The 21,229-nt window shown below is 42.9% G+C and overlaps 1 protein-coding gene across 1 annotated transcript in view; it reads right to left on the reverse strand.

The window, feature by feature from the left end:
• Positions 1–21,229, reverse strand: part of LOC126108794 (uncharacterized) — a 65,801-nt gene that overhangs the window by 33,202 nt on the left and 11,370 nt on the right. The window contains exon 3 of the mRNA XM_049914153.1: positions 11,452–11,563. Coding sequence (XP_049770110.1) covers positions 11,452–11,563 — 112 coding nt within the window. The remainder of the gene's footprint in view (positions 1–11,451; positions 11,564–21,229) is intronic.

Consider the following 21,229-nt stretch of genomic DNA (forward strand, 5'->3'; position numbering starts at 1 on the left):
GCAGAACTTGAGAGAGTGCAGCAGAACTTCATGTGTCATTGCCATGCATGCATTGAGGCAGGCAGTCATTTCTTTGCACAGTTACTATGAGTTACATTGTTCTTGTGTGGTGTACACTGTGTATGAGCATAAGACAAAAAATATGCATTTCTGGCCACTGGTTCCTTATCTCAATACAATCGTGTGAGGACCCACTATCACCTGTTTCAATTTGTCTCAAAAGGTTTTAGACACCGTATATCATTACTGAAAGTGTAGTTACTGGGCATGTTACCATTTTGTAATTCCTGTATGATGCTCATCGTCATACATGCATAGTCAGTGTTGGTTGAACAGTTAACACGTATAGTTACTACGTATCAGACTGCACTTGGTAATTTGTATGTGAACTCCAATGTCAGTTCCACCTATGTATTATTCAGCCATCATTTAGCACTGAAAGAATTGGGTTACTATGTTATCAGTGTCACTACTTGTAAATTTTTGTTAGATCACCACATACTATATGAGCTGCTGATCCGTGCTGGCAAAGTTACTTCTTGAAAGCTGATCACTGTGACATGTTTAGTGTCAATAAATGTGAAGAAAATTAAATGTAATTTTTACAGCATGGTGTACAATTATTTAATATGATTAATGAGATTAGTGACAGAAGAAAAGCTATGAGACTTAAAAAGGTGACCAAAACAGGTCACATTCAGTTTAGTTTCACTGGGGCTCATCGATATCCTGCTGGTTGTCAGTCTTTTAGCGAAACATCCACTGCATATTGGCCAAGCAGCAGAGGAATCGTTTGTCTGCTGCTTTGTGTGTGAAATGCTTTTGTTGTTGAAACGATGGAGTGGTCTGAGAAGAATGTAATGCTAGTGAGAGAAGAATATGCTTGTAGGATGTGGGGTGCAAGAGCTCCACTGCACAAACATCGGTGCAAAAATATGATTGGCAGAAAATTGCTGAAGCACTCAAAAGTCTTACTGGGGACGTGAGAGAGACAATAAGATCATTAGATGCTACCACCAAGTGGAAACAGAGTGTGTAAGCACTTTGTATTTCATTTTATTACGAAGGAAAAGCACAAAAAATTTCCCTGAACTCAAACGAGTATGAATATGTACCTACTACGCTAACTAAAATTAGGCCAGTTGCGAATAGAAATCGTGTACTGAGGGTTTTGTTCAAACTTAATTAAGTACTTACACAGACAGACACTTCACCCATTCCAGGAATCAATAATCTTAACTATTTTTGCCTGTTATCAACACTGATTTTGTTTGTTTGTTTTGTTTCATTTTGTTTTGTTTTGTGGTGCAAAAAACAACATCCAATTCAAAACTATAGAACACAAAGACAGAGAGGAGTTAAAAAAACGACTATATGTCAGTCCCATTTGACATAACAGAAGACAGCTAAAAACAGGCATGTGGAAAAAGGGCTAAAAAAGATACCATACAGAACCAGAGGTACAAAACTAAAAATTAAATGACCTTCGCCATATTGCTTTGGCGGATAAAAAGTAAAATGCGGTCGACAGCCCGTGCGTCATTTGCTAAAACGGCCGATAACTCAGACGGCAAACCCAAGCGGGAACGTAAACAGTTAAAAAAAATGGGCATTCCAACAGGAAGTGGCGGACAGTTAAAACTTGGGCACAATGTGTACAAAGTGGTGGGGCAGCGTCAGTTAACAAATGATGATGGCTAACAAGGCAGTGCCCAATATACAGCCTAGCTGAAATTACCTCCTCCCAGCGGCAGGGCCGAGAGGAGGTCGCAGGAGGTCGTCCGAGTCATTGGGAGAGGCTTAATAAGCCAGACCTTGTTCCTGTGAAGGGAGCACCATTGGCGATGCCAAAAGGGACACCCCCTCCTGACAAACGTCAACACAGAGATCACTGGAGGGAATACAGGTACTCACAGGCTAAGGTACGAGGACTGCAGCCTTGGCAGCAGTGTCGGTGGCCTCATTTCCTGGCAAACCGACATGACGAGTAACTTGGCTTCACCAAGAGTGAGCAAGTGACAGTTTTCCTGGACCAGCTGCACTAAGGGATGGGCGGTGTACATAGACTTTGAAGGCTGCTGAGTGAGTCTGAGCAGAGAACACAACTGAAAAGGCTGTGTTGCCAGACGTACCTCGAAGCCTGATACATGGCGAAGAGCTCAGGTGTAAATGCTGTAGCAGCGTGCTGGAAGACAATATCTAAAGATACGGGTGCCAATGACGAAGGCACACCTGACCCCACAGTCAGTCAGAGCCTTCAGTATATACAAAGGTACTATCGTGAAGTTCCATGTGAAGGTCGTGAAACTGAAGGCAATAGAGCGAGGCTGGAGTAGTGGATGCGAATGAAGGCCAAGGTTAACACGGGCCGCTTCACGAAGCCAAGGTGGTGAAGGGTTCACACTCACCAGGAAAGTTGCGGGTAGTGCGAAGTTAAGCCGCCGTAGCAAGAGCCAAAAGCGGACTCTAGGAAGTAACAGAGAAGAGGGACATGCCCCATACTGGTGATCAAAGGGATCATCAAGGAAGGAGGCACAGGATGGTTCGCCCTGTATGGCAGAGAAACGGCATGCATACCTGCTGAGAAGGAAGTCACAGCGGTAGGACAGTGGTAGTTCAGCAGCTTCAGCATACAGACTCGCAACCGGGCTAGTGTAAAAGGCGCCCGTGGCCAAACAGATGACAAGATAGTGGATAGTGTTGAGATGGTGTAAGAAGGATGGACGTGCAGACTCTTAGACAAAGCAACCACAGTCTAGTTTCGAACGGACGAGGGACTGGTACAAACGGAGGAGGGCACCCAAGGTGTACCGTTGGTGTACACCCAAGGTGTAAGACATTGAGTAATCGAGTACACGGGTTGCCAAGTAAGACACGTGGGAGGACCAAGAGAGCTTACTATGAAGCACAAGCCCCAGGAATTTCGCAGTTTCAATGAAGGCCCAAAATGTAGAGATGGTGGGAGAAACCATCTGCGCCGCCAGAAATTCATACAGTTGGTTTTGTCATTGGAAAAGCGAAAACCATTGTCGATGCTCCAGGAGTAAAGATGATCACGACATTGCTGAATACACCACTTAGTGAGACAGGTCTGTGGAGGACAGCAATAGATGGCAAAATATTCAACAAAAAGGAGCTGGAGATGCCCGGTGGGAGGCAGATCGTTATAGGGTTAGTGGCGATAGCAAAGAGGACGACGATGCTCAGGACAGAACCCTGAGGCACACTGTTTTCCTGGATAAAAGTGTCCGACAAGGCAGAACCCACACGCACCTTGAAAACTCGGTCTTTTAAAAATGCATAAGGAAACAGAGCAGACAGCGATGGAAGCCCCACATGTAAAGAGTATGGCAGACACCAGCAGGTGTCTTAGGCCTTCTCCAAATTGAAAAACACGACCACAGTCTGGGATTTCTGCAGAAAACCATTCATGGCACGGGTGGACAACGTAACAAGATGGTGAACTGCAAAACACCACACTCGATATCCACACTGTGCATTCGTCAGTAAATTGCAAGACTGTAGCCAACATACCAGCTGGGCATGAATCACATGTTCCATCACCTTGCAAATGCAGCTGGTAAGAGAGATGGGGCGGTAGCAAGAAGGAAGTTTACCGGTCTTAGGTACGGGGACGACGGTGGCTTCACGCCAGTGGCCGGGAAATGTGCCCTTTGCCCTGATGCAGTTGTACGGGTTAAGCAGAAAGTGCTTGCCCGGAAGAGAGAGGTGCTGCAACATCTGAATGTGGATGGCATCTGGCCCTGGGACAGAGGATGCAGATGAACTGAGAGCATGATGTAGCTCCTTCATAGTAAAGGCAGCATTGTAGCACTCACAATTCAGAAAACAGAAGGGTATCGCCCGAGTCTCCTCCACTCGTTTCTGATGGAGGAAGGCAGGGTGATAGTGGGAAGAGCTCGAAACTTCTGCAAAATGGTGTTGGAGGTAACAATAGGGTCCACAATGGCATTGTCTGTTACTGTCAGGCCCGAAATTGGGGAATCGATCTGGGTCTCAGAGAGCTGTCGGAGGTTGGCCCATATGACAGAGGAAGGGGTGGAACTGTTAAAAGAACTAGTGAATGAAAGCCAGCTAATTCTTTTGCTATCCTGAAGAACACGACAACACTTTGCACGCATTTGTATATAATGAATGCAGTTTGCCATCATAGGATGGGTGGTTAAAAATGTGGAGAGCATGTCTCCGTGCACGAATTGCATTAAGGCATGCATCAGCCCACCGAAGGGCTGGGACACGACGTGATAAAGAGGAAGTGCGAGGAATGGAGCAGTAACAATAACGTTTGTGAGATATTCCACCTGGTCATCATAACGGGGGAAATCTTTTTCTTTGAAGGTCACCAGAGAGGGGGAAAGCTACCAGTCAGCCTTTGTAAGCTGCCATTTGGGTGTGCACACGGATGGGATAGGAGTCAGCAAATGGATAGCACACGAGAAATGGTTGCTCGAGTAGGTGTCACAAAGAACGGACCACTGAAGACGACGGGTAAGCTGGGTAGTGCAGAAGGATAAGTCCAGACGGGAATAGGTGTGCGAGGAGTCGGAAAGGAAAGTGTGTACTCCATTGTTAAGGCAGAAGAGGTTAAGTTGGTTAAGATGGTAGCCAAGAGGGCACCTCTCTGACAGGTCCTGGGAGACCCCAAAGGGGATGATGTGCATTAAAGTCACCGAGTGCCAACAATGGGGGAGGTAGCTGCCCCGTAACCTGAAGGAAGTCTGCCCTGGTGACATCAAATAACAGAGGGACATAAATGGTACAGAGAAAAAAAGTCAGGTGGGGAAGGAAAAGACGTACTGCAACACTTCGAGATGAGTAGTCAAGGAGATGGATTGACAGAAGATGGATTGACTACGAATGTCATCCCGTACGAGCAGCTTGACGCCCCCACGAGATGGAATGCCGACTCGGGGGGATGGACAAAACGAATCAGTAAGAAATGTGAAAGCTCAAAGCAATCATTTCCTGAAGGCAGTGTACGAGGGGATGGTACAATACTAAAAGCAGCCGTAAATCCTCTTTGTGGGACCAAAAGCCGTGAACGTTCCATTGTTGGAGAGTCATGATGAGGAAGAGATGTAGGGCAACTGCCGAGTGACAGCCGGTAAAGAGTTGCTGCTACAGGGCACAGAAGCAGGAGGATCCTGAGCCACAGATGCACAGAAACATCAGCTTGCTCGTACGGTCGTTCTGTGGAGTCAGACGCTGAAAAACGGTTGGCAGTGCGCACTGTGGACAGGAAGGCCGGCCGGGCTCAGGTATCACGTGGCAACACCGTCAAACAGGATCTTCGAGTCGGCAAAGGAGAAAACCGTTTGCCTTTGGTGGAGTTCTTCGAGTCTTTCCAGTTACAGGAATACTCAGGTGTTGTTTGGCTGGAGGGACGAAGGAAATCTTCATTGGAATACTCCTTCTGTCCTTTCTCGCCTACCAATTGTGTAGCTGGTAGCTTCGCCCCTCGAGGTGAGAGTTTGACAGCTCGTTGCACAGCTGGACAGGGGAATGGCGATGCTACCTCAACACTGGGTGATTTCACAACCTCAGAGCTGAATTTGAGGTCACATGTCTGCGTAGCCATGTCCTTCGTGGAGCGAGGAGTAGCAAGAACAGAACTATAGGTGCCAGACGGGAAACGCAGGGTTTGAAATTAGCCAGTAACTTGCGAGCAACTGGGTAAGGCACTTTTTCCTTCACCCTGATCTCCTGGACAGCCTGCTCATCAAGATACACGGGACAATCCCGAGAGGAGGCAGCATGGCCGCCATTGCAGTTGATACAGCGGGGAGAAGGACGCGGACACTCGACCTTGTTCGCATCCCTACCACAGGTTACACATTTGGCTGAGTGTTGACAAGACGTTCTAGTGTCATTGACAACAATGACACTGGTAGCAGCGCATTGGATACGGAATGTAAGGCCAGACTGTGATAATTTCTCAGCATGTTTTGATCTCGGATGGAAGCACCACTCTGTCAAATGTGAGAAGAAGAGTGTGGGTGGGCATCAGAGAGGTAAGGTTGGATTTTGGCCTCAGTTAGACCATCGAGCAGCTGGTGTAAATTACACCACGGGAAGAATTTACATTTACATTTACATTTATACTCCCCAAGCCACCCAATGGTGTGTGGCGGAGGGCACTTTACGTGCCACTGTCATTACCTCCCTTTCCTGTTCCAGTCGCGTATGGTTCGCGGGAAGAACGACTTTCTGAAAGCCTCCATGCGCACTCTAATCTCTCTAATTTTACATTCATGATCTCCTCGGCAGGTATAAGTAGGTGGAAGAAATATATTCGATACCTCATCCAGAAACGCACCCTCTCGAAACCTGGCGAGCAAGCTACACCGCGATGCAGAGCGCTTCTCTTACAGAGTCTGCCACTTGAGTTTGTTAAACATCTCCATAACGCTATCACGGTTACCAAATAACCCTGTGACGAAACGCGCCGCTCTTCTTTGGATCTTCTCTATCTCCTCCGTCAACCCGATCTGGTACGGATCCCACACTGATGAGCAATACTCAAGTATAGGTCGAACGAGTGTTTTGTAAGCCACCTCCTTTGTTGATGGACTACATTTTCTAAGGACTCTCCCAATGAATCTCAACCTGGTACCCGCCTTACCAACAATTAATTTTATATGATCATTCCACTTCAAATCGTTCCGCAGGCATACTCCCAGATATTTTACAGAAGTAACTGCTACCAGTGTTTGTTCCGCTAGCATATAATCATATAGTAAAGGATCCTTCTTTCTATGTATTCGCAATACATTACATTTGTCTATGTTAAGGGTCAGTTGCCACTCCCTGCACCAAGTGCCTATCCGCTGCAGATCTTCCTGCATTTCGCTACAATTTTCTAATGCTGCAACTTCTCTGTATACTACAGCATCATCCGCGAAAAGCCACATGGAACTTCCGACACTATCTACTAGGTCATTTATATATATTGTGAAAAGCAATGGTCCCATAACACTCCCCTGTGGCACGCCAGAGGTTACTTTAACGTCTGTAGACGTCTCTCCATTGATAACAACATGCTGTGTTCTGTTTGCTAAAAACTATTCAATCCAGCCACACAGCTGGTCTGATATTCCGTAGGCTCTTACTTTGTTTATCAGGCGACAGTGCGGAACTGTATCGAACGCCTTCCGGAAGTCAAGAAAAATAGCATCTACCTGGGAGCCTGTATCTAATATTTTCTGGGTCTCATGAACAAATAAAGCGAGTTGGGTCTCACATGATCGCTGTTTCCGGAATCCATGTTGATTCCTACATAGTAGATTCTGGGTTTCCAAAAACATGGTACTCGAGCAAAAAACATGTTCTAAAATTCTACAACAAACCGACGTCAGAGATATAGGTCTATAGTTTTGTGCATCTGCTCGACGACCCTTCTTGAAGACTGGGACTACCTGTGCTCTTTTCCAATCATTTGGAACCTTCCGTTCCTCTAGAGACTTGCGGTACACGGCTGTTAGAAGGGGGGCAAGTTCTTTCGCGTACTCTGTGCAGAATCGAATTGGTATCCCGTCAGGTCCAGTGGACTTTCCTCTGTTGAGTGATTCCAGTTGATTTTCTATTCCTTGGACACTTATTTCGATGTCAGCCATTTTTTCGTTTGTGCGAGGATTTAGAGAAGGAACTGCAGTGCGGTCTTCCTTTGTGAAACAGCTTTGGAAAAAGGTGTTTAGTATTTCAGCTTTACGGGTGTCATCCTCTGTTTCAATGCCATCATCATCCCAGAGTGAAGAATTCAAAGTTCTACGGGCCTCAACACGAACAGGGTAGCTGTGGAGAAATGAGGCAGCAAGCAGTTGTTGTGCTCGAGAATCAGAAGTAGTCTCCAAAAGCAAAGTGCCATTCTGTAAACGAAAGAAAGATTTCACAGGGCCGGCAATTGCATCAACACATTTCTGAATAATAAATGGATTTACCATGGCGAAGGACTGACTGTCTTCAGTACGTGAGACCAACAGGAACTGTGGTGCAGAACGAAAGGTCTTCGAATCATTAGCCTCGTTACATCGATGTTTCGTAGACATCGATTGGGAAGACGATTTACTCATTGCGAGAAAATCAACCACGATTGCCAGCATCTCTGATGGCGCACTCCTTCCAAATGTGGGGCCCCTTCACAAGGGGCGCACCCACCTTAGGTTGATTGTTCACACCTCAGGTCACACCTCCTGAACACCTGACAGAGGGACCAATCGGCAATTTGGCAAGGTTGCAGCTCAGGCAATCACCCCTCCGTCGGTCTGTCCTGTACCAGGGGGTACGTGCGAACACTACCTGTCAACCCGGGGCTGGGAATTACACATTACCCAGTCACCTTTTACGCATCAGACACTTGGGTCAACCTTCAGGAGTGCACAAGAAGGAAGAAGAAAAAGAGGAACCTCAAATAGCAAAGTGGAGGAACAAGGGGAGAAGGGAAACAAAGAAAGGAACGAGAGGGAAAAACAAGGGTGAGACTGTTATGTCAACGAAAGACAATGCAGAACATTCCCAATAACATCCCAGATATGTTCCCCAAGGGAGGGGAAAAAGAATAGCAAGAGGATAGATATGCTGCACGGAGGGGAAAAAATGCTGCAAAGGCTGGGGCCACGTGGCAGCCAATCACGAACCTTCCAAAAAGTGGTGAGCCCCCTGGGGGACGATCAACATTGATATTGGTAACATATCAATCCCAGTGATTCCAAGACTTTTGAGAATGTTTTAATTTAATGTCTGAAGTCGGGTAGAAATGACAAAAGAAATGTATTTCTTGTTTGATATAATTACAAATTAATAATTTGCTGATGTTTATCCTTGACTTGTACTGTGGAACCTTTCTTCTTGCCAAATTTGGTGAGTCTAGAACAATGGGAAGTATCCTATAGAATTTGAAAAGTGAGTTTGTGAATATCAAAATATGTGACATAAATGGCCTAGTCTTTTGACTGTGTTGACTTAAGCTTCACTTTTTTACAGCCCAAAGGGACTGTAGACCTTAATATGTGACATAAATTTCAACTTGATACATCAAGCTTCGAGAAAAAGGCTTCTGAACAGCCGGACACACACACACACACACACACACACACACACACACACACACACAAAATCACACACAAAGTGATCCTATAAGGGTTCTGTTGTACTAAACCCCAAATACACTCCTGGAAATTGAAATAAGAACACCGTGAATTCATTGTCCCAGGAAGGGGAAACTTTATTGACACATTCCTGGGGTCAGATACATCACATGATCACACTGACAGAACCACAGGCACATAGACACAGGCAACAGAGCATACACAATGTCGGCACTAGTACAGTGTATATCCACCTTTTGCAGCAATGCAGGCTGCTATTCTCCCATGGAGACGATCGTAGAGATGCTGGATGTAGTCCTGTGGAACGGCTTGCCATGCCATTTCCACCTGGCGCCTCAGTTGGACCAGCGTTCGTGCTGGACGTGCAGACCGCGTGAGACGACGCTTCATCCAGTCCCAAACATGCTCAATGGGGGACAGATCCGGAGATCTTGCTGGCCAGGGTAGTTGACTTACACCTTCTAGAGCACGTTGGGTGGCACGGGATACATGCGGACGTGCATTGTCCTGTTGGAACAGCAAGTTCCCTTGCCGGTCTAGGAATGGTAGAACGATGGGTTCGATGACGGTTTGGATGTACCGTGCACTATTCAGTGTCCCCTCGACGATCACCAGTGGTGTACGGCCAGTGTAGGAGATCGCTCCCCACACCATGATGCCGGGTGTTGGCCCTGTGTGCCTCGGTCGTATGCAGTCCTGATTGTGGCGCTCACCTGCACGGCGCCAAACACGCATACGACCATCATTGGCACCAAGGCAGAAGCGACTCTCATCGCTGAAGACGACACGTCTCCATTCGTCCCTCCATTCACGCCTGTCGCGACACCACTGGAGGCGGGCTGCACGATGTTGGGGCGTGAGCGGAAGACGGCCTAACGGTGTGCGGGACCGTAGCCCAGCTTCATGGAGACGGTTGCGAATGGTCCTTGCCGATACCCCAGGAGCAACAGTGTCCCTAATTTGCTGGGAAGTGGCGGTGCGGTCCCCTACGGCACTGCGTAGGATCCTACGGTCTTGGCGTGCATCCGTGCGTCGCTGCGGTCCGGTCCCAGGTCGACGGGCACGTGCACCTTCCGCCGACCACTGGCGACAACATCGATGTACTGTGGAGACCTCACGCCCCACGTGTTGAGCAATTCGGCGGTACGTCCACCCGGCCTCCCGCATGCCCACTATACGCCCTCGCTCAAAGTCCGTCAACTGCACATACGGTTCACGTCCACGCTGTCGCGGCATGCTACCAGTGTTAAAGACTGCGATGGAGCTCCGTATGCCACGGCAAACTGGCTGACACTGACGGCGGCGGTGCACAAATGCTGCGCAGCTAGCGCCATTCGACGGCCAACACCGCGGTTCCTGGTGTGTCCGCTGTGCCGTGCGTGTGATCATTGCTTGTACAGCCCTCTCGCAGTGTCCGGAGCAAGTATGGTGGGTCTGACACACCGGTGTCAATGTGTTCTTTTTTCCATTTCCAGGAGTGTATATACAAAGGACCTGATCATTTTCTTTGTTTACATTGATAATAGATGTAATTATATGCCTCATATCTCGATGTTACTTCAGGTGCATTAACGATTAAATATATATCTTTTCCGGCAATCAGGCTATTTGCCCTTTAACAAAGTACACGGCAGCTTTTACAGGCAGTCTATGCAACAAAGTACGTATATTTCACAGTCTATGCAACAGACAGTACATAAATTTCACATTTCAATCATTTCTGATTGACATTATCTTCCTTGTATATGCACTTTAGTAAAATACATGAAGTGCTTCGGGTGTATCACTGCAGACTTCAGAACTATCTGAGAAGAGGCAGCTACTTAAATTTGTAACAACTACTAACATGAACATCTCCAATTGCTAATAACCAAGGAGGAAATGATAACCTTCTTTCAGGTTATGTCAATCAGTGGTAGTTAGGGTTCTCGGTATAAATTTCCTATAACTGTAATGAGACGCCAGCGAAAGACACTGACTGACGTGTGCAAGATTTGGAATAATGCTAAACTCATTCTGTCATCTTTCCTCCAGTATAAATGCTTGTTCACAGATACAAACAAATGATCACTAGTGAATACACTTTTCTAATGTTGGTACACTCCCATTTGCTTTGTTGTGAACAAGGCTTAAGCAACTCGTAGTGGTGACACTAATGATGACAAGTTTCAAAACAAGTTTAGACAAAGAATAAGAAAAGAAGATAAAACTTTTTTTCAGAAGATACCATTTCCAAAAAGCAAACATAATTCACAAACACGGAAAGGTGAAAACAGCGGCTTCCATCCTCAGTGAGACAATTACGGCTACTGCTACTCAATCTCACCTTGCCGAGAACCTCTTCGGACTTGCCGTACAGGGGTGCCGTGTCAATGTAGTTGATGCCCTGCCGGACCGCCTCCCGCACTGCTGCAATTCCCTCTTCTTCGGGGTAGTCTCTGCAACAGCATGTATGTTGTCATTACAGGGTAGTTGTTTTGTCTCAGTGCATTGATATTGTGACATATTCTCTTATTACACGGGGTGTTTTAGGAATGATAGCAAATATTTTTGGAGATGGTAGTATGGAATAATTCCAGTAAAACATTCTCCAAAATGTATGTCTCATTTTCATTGGTAAAATCAAACAATGAAAACTCCAGGTTAGAATATCAACAATATAAGGAAAGATAGGTTGCTACTCATAGTAAAGATGGCATTTTGAGTTGCAGACAGACACAACGAAAAGACAATTACACATTAGATTTGGACAATGCCTTCTTTAGAAACGGAAACACACACATTCCTTCACACAAGCAAGCACACCTCACACACATGACCACCATCTCCGGGAGCTCATACCAGAATGTCAAATGTGTGTGTGTGTGTGTGTGTGTGTGTGTGTGTGTGTGTGTGTGTGTGTTGTGTGTGTGTGTGTGTGTGTTTTTCCTTTTCTACAGAAAGCTTTGGCCAAAAGCTAATGATGTGTAACTCTCTCTTCATTGTGCTGTCTGCAACTCAATGTGTCATCTTAATGGTGAGTAGCAATCTATCTTTCTTTATATTGTCAGTTTTCTGTAGTTGCAGAAATACAGCTGGTTCAGATGTAACTGGTTTATTGGGACAACACAGATTCATATAAGAGTAGACAACTGCAAAATGATTTAGAGGAGATATCTGTATGGTGCAAAAATCGGCAATTGGCTGTAAATAATGAATAGTGTGAGGTCATCCACAAGTGCTAAAAGGAATCGGTTGCACTTCGGTTAAATGATAAATTAATCAAATTTAAAGACCGTAAATTCAACTAAATACATAGGAATTACACTTACAAACAACTTAAAGTGGGAGGAAGACACAGATAGTGTTGTGGGGAAAGCAAAATAGAAGACTGTGTTTTATTGGCAGAACACTTAAAAAAATGCAAAAGAGCTACTAAAGAGGCTGCCTACACTACACTTGCCTTTCCTCTTTTTGGAGTATACCACACGGTGTGGGACCCTTACCAGATAGGATTAATGGAGGCACATTTTGTATTATAGAGAAGTGGGGGAGGGGGGGAGGGGGGAGAGCGACACGGACGTGATTCAGGATTTAATGTGGACATCATTAAAACATAGGGATTTCTCGTTGCGACAGGATCTTCTCACAAAATGTCAATGTTACATGAAATATTTATTCTAATTAGTCACCTCCTGAAGTATCTACTATTCCTCCAGAAAAACACTCTTTGGCTAGAGCCTAATATGCCTCACACTTATTCAATTTATTTTATACACATATTCTGACAATCCTTTTATGTGCATCTGTTGTTCAGATGTGAAATGGGTCAAAAATGTATACAAACATAAATTGCATAGAATATTAACGATGGGAAAATAAACTGAATCTCCATAAACCATTGCAAATAAAATAAAAACATGGAACTGTAACAAAAACAAAAGCATAGTGCAGAAGCATAGCAAAAGAATCAGTGCATATGGTATGACAATAAACAACACTCGATCAAAATACATGCACAAAAACAGCCTATATGTCTCTCTCTTGACCCTAAAGTGGGCGCACCTATACAGGGTGAGTCACCTAACATTACCGCTGGATATATTTCGTACACCACATCAATTACGAAATATATCCAGCGGTAACGTTAGGTGACTCACCCTGTATATAAAGTGCACCAGCCACAAATAACATTGTCTTGCACCATTCCATTGTTGTTTTATGTTTGCACACCTGCTCCTACTGCTTAATTACTGCTTCACCTAACACAGTGATAAGTTGTGTCATACGTCCAGGTAAGCAACAGTAATATAAAGGTAAATATCAAGCAATGTGAGAAAAAATTCATGACCCATACAATAAAATGACCCCAATTCCAAGATAGCAGCAAAATCTCACAATGAGACCAGTGTCTACAAGCTAATTTGCGATCAAATACGCAGTTGGCGGGGATCTGACACAACTGCCCTATTTATGGCAGTTCCTGAGATTAACCTTCATATACAAATAGAAAAATAAAGTAGGGGTTTTTAAATTATGTACATTTAGGTAGTTCACTTTTATTGGGTATACTTCTTTATGGATGTTATAGTTGGACTCTGGGTAAGTTGGAAAGTAATCAACTTGAAGCTGCTAAAATGACAATGATAAGCTGGACAGAAAGAAAAACCAAATTGGAAATCTAAAAGAAGTAAACGAATTGAAGAGATTTTTAAAGGAAACGGAAAAAGCGGGAAATAACATTTATTGGGCATCTTATCAGACAGGCCACTGATATTCTTGAATGGAATGTGCAGGGAATTAAGAGAAGGAAGGATGAAGTATTTGGAATACATCAAGAGGTGGGGGACAGGATGCGATAACTACTTGGAACTGAAACAAACAGCAAATGACAGAAGAGTTGTTGCACTTATGAGGAATTAGCCTTTTGAATACCTATATATAGATATGTAACAATGAAAACAATCAATTATTGACAAAATTATTTAATTGGGTCATTATCTATGATCTCTGTCAAGTTTCTGCACAAACTCACTAGATGGCAGGGCTGTGCTAAGCAACACACTGTTTGGGTTCTTGGCATATTAGTTATGGTGTCAGGATGGATGCTGACTGTGAGCAAAGAATGAACATTAACTTTTGTGTTAAGCTCAGGAAAACCCCTAGTAAAATGTGGACAAAGATTAGCAAGCATATGTGGGCAATGCACTTAAAAAAGTCATGTTTTCAAGTGACACAAAAGGCTTTGTAAAGGTAGAGATACAGTGCAAGACGATCCCAGAGCTGGTTGTCCATCTACGGCAGATACCAATGTAAATGTGGAGTGTGTAAGGCAATTATTGCAAGAAGACTGTTACGTAACTGTGCATACGATATCAAAAGAACTTAATTTGAATTGTGATGTGTTTCACAATATTTTACACAAAGATTTAGGGTAATGGAAACTTAATGCAAAACTCATCTCTCACACACTAACAGATGGACAGAAGGAGGAAAGAGGAAGTAGGAAAGAATTTCCGCTGAACTACTGTATAGAACCAGATGTGATCCAACGTTCCTGTCAAGCATCATTGCTGGGAACCAAAGTTGGTGCTACCAATATGACCCTCGTACAAAGCGTCAAAGCGCTGAATGGCAGCGTCCCAGATCACCACCATCAAAAAAAGTCAAACGACAACCTTCGAGAACAAAGACAATTTTGATCGCATTTTTTGATAGTAAAGGATTAATTCACCATGAGACTGTTCCTCCACATGAAAAAGTGAAGTTAACTCTCCCCTTGCAATTTTTTCTCATTGCCATGAGTGAAAAGGCGACTGAAAGGAAAGCTCCATCACAGACATCGGACTGTGACAAATGAGCTTACAAGCATCACAGTTGAAAATTGCCCTGCTAGCCTCCAAAACTTCCAGAAACATTGACAACTGTTTACATATAGCCAAGGGGACTACTTTGATAGGTGCTAGGATCATTACTTGGTAAGGATGATTTTCCATTTTTTAAAAAGAACCTATCCTGGAACTTTTCAGACAAAGGGAGTATTACACACCCGTCATTATTTATCGGTAATACATTACATACACAAACCGTCCTTGAGAATCAGCCTGTCTATTAGTGAAAACCTTGTCAAAATCCCTACAGTAGTTCCCGAGATTAAGATTCACATGTAGATTTTAAATTACATACATATCAATAATGCACTGTTACCATGCAATCCTCTGATGATGTTTGGCAGTGAATTAAAAAATTTTAATGCTAGACACTAAACACATTTCTGTACCAAAGTCCGATTTTTGAAATTGCTATCAAAGTCAGTCTTCCCTCCTGTACCGTGATAGTGGTTCTTTCCATTGCTTTTATGATGCAACCACAAAGCTCACAATGGAATCAATACATTGGTAAGTGCAATGGGTAAATCTAGTTCCTCAAAATGCTTATGACAGGAGGTTCCCAGCAAAAGTGTATCTGTACTTTGGACAATTTTTTTCTGGGAAAAGTAAACATTCTGTGATACCTATGGATCACACCAAACAGATTCAACACATAACAGAGTAGCAGTAGTATGGTATTCTGCTTTACGGCAGGTCTTGTCATGGGTTAAGCCTCTTCCACTTTTGTCTGTCCATAGACAGTCTTTTCGTTTCTGAATATTTGCCTCCATTGACATTGTCCAGCATTTGTTATCTTCTTTTTCCTCTTCCCCTTTTTCCCTCCACCATTCCTTCTACTCCTTCCTTCAATAAACAGCCCTCCTCAAACAATGTCCAATCCAGTTCCGTTTTCTCTTTCTGATGACTTTCAGCACGTTTCTTTCTTCTCCAACTCTTCTTTAATACTTCTTCATTCCTTACTCGGTCTTCCCATTCCACTTTTTCCATTCTTCTCCATATCCACATCTCTAGTGCCTCCAATCTTCTTTCATCTTCCTTCCTCAATGTCCAGGTCTCCGCACCATATAGTGCAACGCTCCAGATGTAACATTTGGCAAGTCTTTTCCTCAGATCTTTGTTTAGTGGTCCACAAAGTAATTTCTGTTTCCTCTTGAATCCTTCTTTAGCCATTGCAATTCTTTTCCTAATTTCTCTTGAGCAATACATTTCATCCATTATTAGACTTCCCAAGTAATTAAATTTATTCACTTGCTCTATTTCCTCTCCCCCTATTTTCATACAGAATTTTCTCCCCTTTCCTCCAAATACCATGCTTTTCGTTTTCTTCTTGTTAATCTTCATTCCATATCCTTCTAATTTTGTGTTTATATCTAAAAACAAAGGTGATGTGACTTACCAAAAGAAAGCGCTGGCAGGTCGATAGACGCACAAACATACACACAAAATTCTAGCTTTCGCAACCAACGGCTGCTTCGTCAGGAAAGAGGGAAGGAGACGGAAAGACGAAAGGATGTGGGTTTTAAGGGAGAGGGTAAGGAGTCATTCCAATCCCGGGAGCTTGTGTTGTGTCTGTATATGTGAGGATGGATGTGTGTGTGTGTGTGTGCGCGCGAGTGTATACCCGTCCTTTTTTTCCCCCTAAGGTAAGTCTTTCCACTTCCGGGATTGGAATGACTCCTTACCCTCTCCCTTAAAACCCACATCCTTTTGTCTTTCCGTCTCCTTCCCTCTTTCCTGACGAAGCAGCCGTTGGTTGCGAAAGCTAGAATTTTGTGTGTATGCTTGTGTTTGTTTGTGTGTCTATTGACCTGCCAGTGCTTTCTTTTGTTAAGTCACATCACCTTTGTTTTTAGATATATTTTTCCCACGTGGAATGTTTCCCTCTATTATATTCAAATCATTAATTTTGCGTTTAGATCATCTAACATTTGTTCCATGTCTGTTGCACTCTCTGCCATCACAACCATGTCGTCTGCAAATCTTATACACTCCACTCTCCGACCCCCTATACAGACTCCTCTCCTTCCATCAAAACTTTCACTAATAATTTCCTCAGCAGTGTTGGTGATAAACAACAACCTTGTCTTACATCTCTTGCCAGTTCAATTTCTTCACTCATCGCACCTCCTATTTCTTACTCTTGCTCTTTGGTTCATATATAAATTTCTAATTAGCCTTCTAACCCTCCAGTCAACTCCATGTTTCCTTAGGATTTCCATCAGTTTGTTCCATCTGACACAGTCAAAAGCCTTCTCAAGATCAATGAACACAACATACACCTTCCTTTTCTTCTCTATGTACCTCTCCCCTATCACTCTTAGTAGCCCAATGGTATCTCTAGTTCCCACTCCTCTCCTGAAACCAAATTGTTCATCTCCTATTACGCAATTCAACTTTCCGTATAGGCTTCTGATGAGTGTCCTCAGCAAGACTTTGGCTGCATGCAATATCAGGCTCACTGTTTATTTATTTATTTTATTTATTTATGCATTTATTTTACCTGGCATACTCAGATTCAACGAATTTAAGTTTCTACAGAACATTAAGGACATATAACATGTTATACAGTATTAATGTTAAAGAAAAAAAATATTCTACGTTCCTCACACTTTTTGCTGTTCTTTTTCTTTTCTACAGGTATTAAGATACTTTCTGCAAAGTCCTTTGGCCATTTTCCTGTCATGTATATTTGATTACACAATTCAATAAACTCGCTTTTCCCTCCTTTCTCCAATGACTTTAACAGTTCCACAGGAATCTCATCAATTCCCACTGCCTTTCCATTTTTCATATCCTTTATAGGTTCTTCAATCTCACTAGTTAGGATTGCATTTTGCTTTGTCATCATCTGCAACTTTATCTTCTTCTTCTATCCCAGGGTCTGCTTTACTTGGCCGGCCGGCTGTCTGCAGCATATAGCCATTCTATGTATTCTTCCCATGTTCTCATTATTTCTTGGGGTTCATTCACCACTTTACTGTCTGCTGCCTCTACTTCCGTTAGTCAATTGTTGTTTCTCTTTTCCCTGAATGTCAAATCCATTGCTTCTTTGTGGAAGTACCCAAAGCAAGTGGACTCTGTGATACTGATGTATCCAACAAGCAAGATTGTTCTAATGATAAAGCAGCTGAGGGCAACTTTTTTTATGATTTGGAGGCCATAATGTTCCCAGTGGCAGGACATACTTTCTCCTGATACAGCCTAGCAAATTTCATAAGTAGAATTATATAAATTTCCTCCAGTGTATTTCATAACGAATGGAAGTAAGTTACAAATAAAGGTCTTAAAACATTATTAACAAGATTTCTAAAGCACAAATGATATGAAGTCATTTATAATATAAAACTGGTCTAAATGATGCAAATTTTAATGTGAATTAAGGTGGATCACAAAGGCGAGAAACTAGTCTGGCAGCTATGCAGGAACCAGAGTGTCAAAATGGAAGACAGTGAGGGGAAAGTTGCAAAAGTACATAAGGTTGTTTGGCAGCGATGCAGCCTCTCACCGTAAATATTCAACATATACAGGGTGTTCAAAGAGGGATAGTTAATATTCAGGGACATGACAGGAATGATCATTCAAAACAAAAAAGTCAAACATAGGCTCTAAGATGCATACCTTAAGAACTATGACTAATTCTTGATCTTCGATTCTGTGAAACAAATCTCTTCTGTGGCAAGCTCTTTGCTTTCCATATTTTGAGAAGTGGTAGTAGGGACCAAAACAAGAGAAAATTATCTAGTAGAAAAGGGCTCTTAAGAGCTATGAAAACTTGCTCATCTTCACTACTTTGAAACACAACTATTCTAATGAACAAGTTCTCATAACTTTTAAGGTATGCATTTTAGAGTACATGTTTAATGGACTTTTTTTGTTACTTTGGTCCACACTAACACTTCTCAAAATATGGAAAGCAAAGAGTTTGCAGTAGAAGAGATTTGTTTCACAGCATCGAAGGTCAAGAATTGCTCATAGCTCTTAAGGTATACGTTTGAGAGATCAAGTTTACTCGACTTTTTTTGTTTCGAATGATCATTCCTGTCATGTACTTGAATATTGACAATTCCTCTTGAAATGCCCTGCATACTGAGGATCCAATAAATGGATGTACAGATATATGTCTTGAAAGAATAACTATATGTTGAGAAAATATAAAAATCCATAGATCTGTAGATGATGTAGCTGTGACAGTCTCCAAAGTGCCATACAAGAAGTGGACAAGGTATTTTCAGAAAGATATAATATGAAAATAAATACAAAGAAAACTTAAATTTTTGTATTTAGCAAAGTTGCAATAGCAGCAAACCTACAACTGGATGGAGAGCAACTGATGAAGCAAGTTACAGACTTTAAGTACCTGGGTAAGAGAATAACAGCAAATTAAGTGCAGAAATTCACATCACAAAACAGCATTCAACGGCAAGAAGCTACTAACATCAAAAATATTAGTTTAAACTTCAGCAATCAGTACATAAAATCTTATTTTAGGAGTGTTGCCCTATACAGGGTGTAACTAAAAGGTATGGCCAAGCTTTCAGGAAACATTTGTCTCGTGTAAAGGAATATAATTCATTACGTGGACATGGGTCTGGAAATGCTTTACTCCCTTGTAAGATCTCACTTTCTACTTCTCTTCACAACCAGATTAATCACGGGAAACTGGCAGGAAAAGAATTATCGGTACAGTACGTAACACTTTCTTAAATGAAATGTTCAAAATTCCCACCGTCAGGAATGATGCACGCATCACCTGCCATCACATTCAACTGATGCTGTATCTGGGGAGAATTGGGAATTGTTTCACAACTTTCTACAATACAGGCATGAATTATGTGAATCTTGTATTGGGACTTTGTTTACAAGAGCTTTCAAATGACCCACAAATAAAACTCTAGTGGTCTGATGTTTGGTGACCCGAATTCAGTCTACCTGCATCGTTTCTGGTACTCGTCATTGCATCCTCTTCTACTGCAAGTATGACAGCCTCTCCCAACTTGGGTGTGTGGTGCCACCATGAAGTACCTCCGTTGACCCTGCTTCTGGTGAATGTACATCTCTGAGGCCCTCTGGTACTCCATAGCAAAGAGAGAGTGTGAAGGTGTCTGGTGGTGGGAAAAACATTGTGCATACAACTAACGAGCAGCCTTCCGATTGCACTGAGCTTCGCCATACAGTAACACCGTGTCGGCATATTCCACTAACCTGTAGTTCACTACGGCCGACAGCAACACACTAAAAATGAAACGTGCCTACAGCTTGCATTCTGTACTGTAGTAAATAACTACTACTGTACGGTAGTACAGCACGAACAAAGACCACAAGCACAAAAGCAGGTACAAACTTCCCGAGGCAGATCACAAACTCAACTGAATGGCATGTAAACAAACCTGTAGTGGACACACAACATCAAGTAACTGATGAATGATGTACATAACACAAAGATTAGTGTGTCGAAAATGCAGAAGATTTGAACTTGTATTAGAGTATTTTGCATGTAGCAAGAAAACAGTACGTTTCCACATGTGAGATCCTATACTAAACACAATCTCACTGGTCCCTAGTACAAATTCTGAATGTCTGCAAGGGAATTTAGTTACATCCTGTTGCCATTGTTGTTGTGGTGGTGGTCATGGTCGTCTTCAGTCCAGAGACTGGTTTGATGCAGGTCTCCATGCTACTCTATCCTGTCCAAGCTTCTTCATCTCCCAGTACCTACTGCAGCCTACATCCTTCTGAATCTGCTTAGTATATTCATCTCCTGGTCTCCCTCTAAAATATTTACCCTCCACGCTTCTTTCCAATACTAAATTGGTGATCCCTTGACGTTTCAGAATGTGCCCTACTAACCGATCTCATCTTCTAGTCAAATTGTGCTACAAATTCCTCTTCTCTCCAATTCTATTCAGTACCTCCTCATTAGTTACGTGATCTACCCATATACAGCATTCTTCTGTAGCACCACATTTCAAAAGCTTCTATTCTCTTGTCCAAACTATTTATCGTCCACGTTTCACTTCCATACATGGCTACACTCCATACAAATAATTTCAGAAACCGCTTACTGACACTTAAATCTATACTACATGTTAACAAATTTCTCTTCTTTAGAAATGTTTTCCTTGCCATAGCCAGTCTACATTTTACATCGTCTCTACTTCGGTCATAATCAGTTATTTTGCTCATCAAATAGCAAAACTCCTTTACTACTTTAAGTGTCTCATTTCCTAATCTAAT

This window comes from Schistocerca cancellata, chromosome 11, assembly GCF_023864275.1.
Source record: "Schistocerca cancellata isolate TAMUIC-IGC-003103 chromosome 11, iqSchCanc2.1, whole genome shotgun sequence".
Classification (NCBI taxonomy): Eukaryota; Metazoa; Arthropoda; class Insecta; order Orthoptera; family Acrididae; genus Schistocerca; species Schistocerca cancellata.